The sequence below is a fragment of the Crocuta crocuta genome, unplaced genomic scaffold (genome assembly GCF_008692635.1).
Source record: "Crocuta crocuta isolate KB4526 unplaced genomic scaffold, BGI_CrCroc_1.0 scaffold636, whole genome shotgun sequence".
Taxonomy (NCBI): Eukaryota; Metazoa; Chordata; class Mammalia; order Carnivora; family Hyaenidae; genus Crocuta; species Crocuta crocuta.
The window spans coordinates 1340648-1347622 of record NW_027530380.1 but is presented as its reverse complement, the minus strand read 5'-3'; the positions used below and the strand labels follow the sequence as shown (position 1 = coordinate 1347622).

Sequence of the window (6975 nt, the reverse complement as noted above, 5' to 3'; positions counted from 1 at the left end):
GAGCCTGGAGCCTGTTTCAGTCTGTGACTCCCTCTCTCTCTGACCCTCCCCTGCTCACGCTGTCTCTCTCTCTCTCCTAGAAATAAATAAAACATTAAAAAAAATTTAAAAAAAAATAAAATAAAATACTTTTTTAACATCTTTATTTATTTTTGAGAGAGAGAGAGAGAGAGAGAGAGCGCGGATGAGCCAGCAGGTGAGGGGCAGAGAGAGATGGAGACACAGAATCGGAAGCAGGCTCCAGGCTCTGCGCTGTCAGCACAGAGCCCGATGCGGGGCTCGAACTCACCAACTGTAAGATCATGACCTGAGCTGAAGTTGGACACTCAAGCGACTCACCCAGGCACCCCTAGAAATGCAAATTCTGGGACAGGGCCCTATTCAGGGCGCCAGTGGGGAGGTCACGGTAGGGGTGTGTCCTCCGTGCTCAGCCCCGTGGCGCACACACAGCTGGGCTCTGTCCCCGGAGCATCATTGCCGTCTGCTGTTTATAAAGTGCAGGAAGGAAAGGTCTAAGGTGCAGGTGACACTCCGTGCCTGGAAGGGAAACACCGCAGGGTGACGAAGCGCCTGGTGCCGGGTGCCGTGCGGTGCACCCTTGCAGACACGGGAGGACTGGGGTGTAAGCGCGCGAGTGGTTTAGCTCAGAGCGGAGTCTGTCTTGGTCAGAGGGTCTTTCATTCTGGGTGATGAACACCCAGGCCAGGGTGGCTTGGGCGCACGGGCTGCGCGACGCCGGAAGGTTGGGTCCAGGGCTCACGAGAGGTCACTTGGACTTCTCTCCATTTCTTGGCTTTGCCCTGTCCGGGGTGGCTTCCTCCTCGGGCGACACACGACAGCAGCTCTAGCCCCTCCGTACCCTCAGGTCTCTGGCCGAGCTGGACAGGGAGGGCCTCTTTCCCAGGCGCCACACTCCAGTCTCACTGCAGTCAGGGGCTCAGATTTGGTCCCGTGTCATCTCTGAGTGGTCGCTGTGGCCGGGACACGGGAGCAGTGACTGGCTTGGGCGTAGGTTGTATGCTCCGTCCCTGGCGTCAGGGAAGCCCCTCTGAGTCACCCAGTGGACGGGCGAGTCACCCAGCAGTTACTGAGGGAAGTGGGGAAGTCCGTGCTGACTGGGCAGCAGATGACCTCTGTCCCTCCATCGATGGTCCGCTTCTGCCTGGAATGTCCTCCCCTCGATGTGCTTGTGGCCCCCACTTCATTCAGGGCCCTTCCTACTTACCTGGCGCCACTCAGGGGCCCTCGCATTACCCTGTTTCTAAAATGACACCCTCGGGGCGCCTGGGGGCTCAGCCAGCTGTGCGCACGACTCTTGATTTCGGCTCAGGTCTCGATCTCACGGTTCAGGAGTTTGAGTCCCACATCGGGCTCTGTGCTGACAGTGTGGAGCCTGCTTGGGACTCTGTCGCCCTCGCTCTCTGCCCCTCTCCCACTCGTGCACACGCTCTCTTTCTCTCAAAATAAAAAAATTGAAAGTAAATAAAGTGGCACCCTCGCCACTCTCCACCCCCTCCCAGCCGCATCATTCCTTGAGAAAGTGCTGACGTTTGTGTCATTTCTGATCGGACCAGCGCCTGGCACAGAGTTGCCACTTTAAATGCTGTATTGACTGGCATGTTTGTCTTATTTTTTTTTATTAAACATTTATAAAAAATATTTATTTTTGAGAGAGAGATTGAGAGAGAGGTGGACAGAGGATCTGAAGTGAGCTCTGTGCTGACGGCCGAGAGCCTAATGCGGGGCTCGAACTCACAAACCATGAGACCATGACCTGGGCTGAAGTTGGAGACTTAACTGAGCCACCCGGGCGACCCTGGAGTGTCTGTTTCAAACAGTTCATTGATCTCAGGTCAATTTTTGTGTATAATTTAAATGTCTGTTAGAAGGTTTTTACTGCTACTGATTTCGTTGCTAAAGAAAGTTAACAGGATGTTTGAAATAATGGTGGAATTTATCGTAGAAAATAACTCACAGTTTGACTCGGCCCAGTGTTTGTATAACTTGAGCCGCTGTTTCCGTAGGCGACATAGTGGGTCTGTATGACGAAGGAGGTCAGCTGGCCACGGGGATCCTGACCCGGATCACGCCCAGATCGGTCACGGTGGCCTTTGACGAGTCCCATGATTTCCAGCTGAGCTTGGACACAGACCGCGCCTACAGACTGTTAAAACTTGCCAATGACGTCACTTACAAGCGGCTGAAAAAGTAAGGGCGAGTGTGACTGCGAATCCCATGCGCTTTTCCCCTAAATGCGGCTCGCTCACTCCGGCCGCCCGTCCTGCGGTGGAAAGGGGTGCAGTCGAGTCGAGTCTGGAGTCGTTCGGTGCCCCTCCTGGGGGTGGTGGCTGCAGGCGGCTGTGCTGGGGCAGGGGGCGGGGGGCTTGGGCGCTGGGTCCACGGCTGGTTTTCACCCGGCTCCTGATTCTCCCTTCTCTCCCCGGCCAGAGCCCTGGTTACCCTGAGGAAGTATCACTCCGGCCCCGCAGCCTCCCTCATCGAGGTCCTCTTCGGCGGGTCCCCCCCCAGTCCTGCCTGCGAAATACGTAAGAGCCCTTTCTCTCCTGGTCGACGTCACTCAGAATACCGAGGGCACAGTGACTGGGGTGTTTGAGCAGGGGGCTGAGGACGCACAGAAGGAACCTGTGTCTTTCTGTAAGTTTCTTTGAGTGACGTGTGGGCTGGACTCACCTGTACTCAGTGCAGAGAAGCAGCTCGTTCCACTGACTTTTCAACGTTCTGTCGAACGTTTCTCAGCACGTGTTGTGAAGGGTAAGGATGTACGCGAAGCCCTCGCCCGGCAGTCGCGTCTTGTTTGTTTGAAAAGTCCCAGTTCTGACCGTGTTTTGTTACTTCTCGGCATCTTTCAAACTGCACGTGTTCTGGTCTTTTCCACGTACAGACGCACGTGTGCACACACACCCCCCTTCCTCGCCTGCACTTTCGCACACCCCTCAGCGGTCTTGAAGAGCCTCGGTTTTGAGGGGGCTTGTTGTGTCCCCAAGTGGCACCTGCAACGCCGCGGTCCTGGTGTCCTGACTCGGCCGTGCTGGGCCGTCCCTGCCGTCCCGGGCGGCTGGGCTTATCCACGCCCTCGCCACGCCATGCCTGCGCCGACCACCCGGCGCCCTTTGTTCTTATTTTCATTTTTATTTATTTTTTGAGAGACAGAGTGAGCGGGGGAGGGGCAGAGAGAGAGGGAGACACAGAATCCGAAGCAGCTCCAGGCTCTGAGCTGTCAGCACAGAGCCCGACGCGGGGCTCGAACTCGTGATCTGCAAGATCATGATCTGAGCCGAAGTCGGACACTTAACCAACTGAGCCCCCGAGGCGCCCACAGCCCCCTTTAAAGACAGGGCTGCCATATGGTGCTTGTCCAGGTTCTCCAAGCACTCCCGTCTCAAAGTTTTATTCTGCCACATATTTATCGAGAGGGTACTATGCACCAGAAACCGAATTGGAAGTTTATTTGCCATGTTTTAAGGAGCACAGTCCATGGCGAGTATCTAAGAGACAGGGATGCAGTGGGAAGAGGCAGGGCTGAGACACGGGGTCGGGTCGCTGGTGCTTCCCAGGCTGGCTGCAGTGTGGCCCGGCTCGGCCAGGGCACTGGGCCCGGAAGCTGTGCTCACTGGCGGCTGGGTGTCCCCGCTCGGCGGGTGCCCTGCAGCGGGCGCAGTGGGGCTGGAGCTGGACGCACAGGGTCTGCACTTGGAGCATGGAGCACGCGAGGCAAATACATGGTCTTTGCCGTGGAAGCTGCAGCATAGAGACGGGATTCTGGGATTTGCTCCTTTCTCGTCTTCTGTTATTTCATGGGCACTTACGAGGGGACGCCGTGGCAGAAGTAGAATCCCAGAGACGTTCACTCCAAAATGGCCTTTTGTTGGGGAGCGCGAGTCAGCTAGTGTTTTGAGTAAAGGCCCAGGTGGTGTGTGGGTGTGTTAGGCCTCGTGCGCCGAGGTGGCAGCAAGCAGCCAGAGGCCGCGTGTCAGTGAGCGCGTGGCCGGTTCTGGTGGGGCCGGGCTCCTGAGAGCAGGCAGCAGGTGGAGGGGCCTGTGGTCCAAGCTGCTTCCTGTCCTGGGAGGAACCTTCTGGAGATTAAGCAGGTGGACTTTGTGTGGATTGGCCGCCTCCTGGGAGACCCAGGGGTTGGGTGCTGGGCCCTTCCTGCCGCCTGTGCCGCTGCGTGCAGGGGGGAGGCGCGGCTGAGCCTGACGGTGTTGCCTCTCCCACAGAGCCGCCGCCCTTCTGGAACGCCTCCCTGGACGCCTCCCAGCAGGAAGCCGTGTCCTTCGCGCTGTCCCAGAAGGAGCTCGCCATCATCCACGGGCCGCCGGGCACCGGGAAGACCACCACTGTGGTCGAGATCATCCTTCAGGCCGTGAGGCAGGGCTCAAAGGTGGGCGCGGGCGCCGGTGCCCCAACAGCGCCCCTGGGCTCTGCATGCCTGGCCCGCAGGAGCTCAGCAGGGTCCCCGCCTGCGCTCTGGGACTGGAACATTCCGAGCGGGGGCTGATTGGGCGCTGGGCTGGGCCCTCTCCGGTTCCTGATGGCTGCGGGGCGCCTGGGCAGGGCATACGTACCGGGGCGCCAGTCCTCGGGGCTCCGCCCTGCACACTTGCCCCGCCCCCGCCCCACGTCCTCGGGAGCCCTGCGGCGGGTGGAGGGACACAGACGTGTGCGATGAACAGACACGCTGCCCGTGTGTGGTGCCCGGGGACCGCTCTGCTGCGGCGCAGGGCACAAGGTCCTGTGGTGTTAACTCGCATACGTTTCCCGGGTCCCGGAAGGGTCTGTGTCAGTGTGTGCGTCACTGTGAGTCATCGTGGGTGCTGAGCACGTGGAGAACTTTCAGAAAGTCTTTCTCATCTGTAAATGTCAGGCGGTGACGAGAATTAGAATAATAACGGTCAACATCTTACTTTATACATTTTACAAAGCAGTTCTCCGTCCGTGTGCTTTCCGCGTATGTGCTCAGGTGACCCTCACGGTGTCCCTGGCCGCTGGGGACCGTTGGCACCCCCAGTTCCCAGGGGAAACCGAGCACTGAGGGCCCGTGCCCCGGTCACAGTGGGCGGCAGGGCCAGGGTTTGAACTCGGGCAGGCACGCTCTCCGGAGCCTTTGCGCCTCACGCCTCTCTGCGGGCCGAGCTGCTGCTGAGAGCGCAGGGAGGTCTGTCCCTCGGTCACAGAGCCGGCTGGTGGCTTCTCCAGGCGGGTGTCACCTGGAAACTGGATAAATGACCGTTCAGTAGCGGGAAGCAGGTCTGGGGGTTTGATTGTGTGCCTTCTGCCTCCGTGAGCGGTGAAACAGGGGACGCTGTTCACGCTCAGGCCCTCGATGGGGGCGAAGGCGATGGCGGGGGGTGCTTACTGCTGAGCCTTGTGGGGGGCCCTCCTCTCTGTTTCCTCTGCCACCTGCTACTTTTGGTTTTTAAAGTTTATTTTGAGAGTGTGAGAAACAGAGAGCGCGAGAGCACGTGCATGTGTGTTTGCGATGGGGATGGGCAGAGGGAGGAGGAAAGAGGGGACCCCGAGCAGGCTCCGTGCTGTCAGCGCAGAGCCCGACGCGGGACTCGAACTCACGAACCATGAGATCGTGACCCGAGCCGAAGTGGAGAGTTAGATGCTCCCCTGACTGCGCCCTGACGCCCCCGCAGCACGTGTCCTGTGTCCCCCCCCGCCACGTGCTCGCATCTGTGTGTTTATGCTTTGACATGACCACTTGTACATGCTCGTCCCTGTCTCGGCCTTCAAGGCCTCTGGTTCATTCTTGCGTGAGCTTGAGTGGTTAGAGGAGTCACTGACTGTGAGCCTTGCGTCCCCAGGTCCTGTGCTGTGCTCCCTCTAACGTCGCCGTGGACAACCTGGTGGAGCGTCTGGCGCAGTGGCGGCAGAGGGTCCTGCGCCTCGGGCACCCTGCGCGGCTGCTGGACTGCATCCAGCAGCACTCCCTCGACGCCGTGCTAGCGCGCAGCGACGCCGCCTCGATCGTCGCGGACATCAGGAAGGACATCGACCAGGCCTTCGTACGTCCCTGCCCAGCAGCCACTCCGTGTGGCTTCTCGTCCGTGGTTTCTCCTGGGAGCCACTTCTGTCTGCGTTTCTCTGCTTTTCTTTGGCCTCTGTCAGCTCATTTAAGAATTTCAAACACCCGGGGACACCTGGGTGGCTCAGTCGGTTAAGTGTCCAACTTCCGCCCAGGTCGTGATCTCACGGTTCATGGGCTTGAGCCTCACGTCGGGCTCTGTGCTGACGGCTTGGAGCCTGGAGCTGCTTTGGATTCTGTGTCTCCCTCCCTCTCTACCCCTTCCCCAGCTCATGCTCTGTCTCTCTCTTCCTCTCTCTTTCAAAAATAACTAAACGTTAAAAACTTTTTTCAAACATCAGGATGGCCCATTACAAAAATTTCCTCCCAGTTTTATTAAGAAAGGAAGGGCTGCCTGTTGTTGGTAGAGACTGTGCTCAGGCCTCGATAGGGACCTGACTGCTGCTGGAGCTCTGTGAGGAGGTGAGGGACGGCCCTGAGGAGGGCCTCTCTCTCCAAGCGCCCCTGCATCGGGCTTGTCCGCGAGAAGAAACCCAGCAGCCTGAAAGTAAAAATTCAGAAAATACTTGTCCCAGCAGGTTCTGGTCCATTTTACAGTCTCCCTGTGGGAGAGAGGCAGCAGGTGGCCGGTCAGGTGGAGTCGGGGCTCCGGGGCCCCGTGGTTCTGTGATGCAACGTCCGCTCCGTTTGTCACCAGGCCTCAAGACCTCGTGTGGGTGTGGCCTCCTCCGTGTCCCCACCCCACAGGGCCGCGGCTGTGAGTCAGCCTTCCCGGGGGCCTGAGGGATCGTGGATGGCACATGGGCTGCCGGCACAGCCCGGCAGAGGTGGGGACGGGATGAAGATGTGTCACTGAGAGTAGGATGGCCTGGGCATGCGCACTGATGGCCTCTCCTCCACTTCATCAGTGCTTTTCAGCATCC

At 58.8% G+C, this 6975-nt stretch overlaps 1 protein-coding gene across 1 annotated transcript in view; it reads left to right on the top strand.

Annotated features, from left to right (window-relative positions):
* Positions 1 to 6975, top strand: part of IGHMBP2 (immunoglobulin mu DNA binding protein 2) — a 24688-nt gene that overhangs the window by 3923 nt on the left and 13790 nt on the right. Inside the window, 4 exon segments of the mRNA XM_077766564.1 lie at positions 2025 to 2208; positions 2449 to 2546; positions 4239 to 4402; positions 5832 to 6032. Coding sequence (XP_077622690.1) covers positions 2025 to 2208; positions 2449 to 2546; positions 4239 to 4402; positions 5832 to 6032 — 647 coding nt within the window.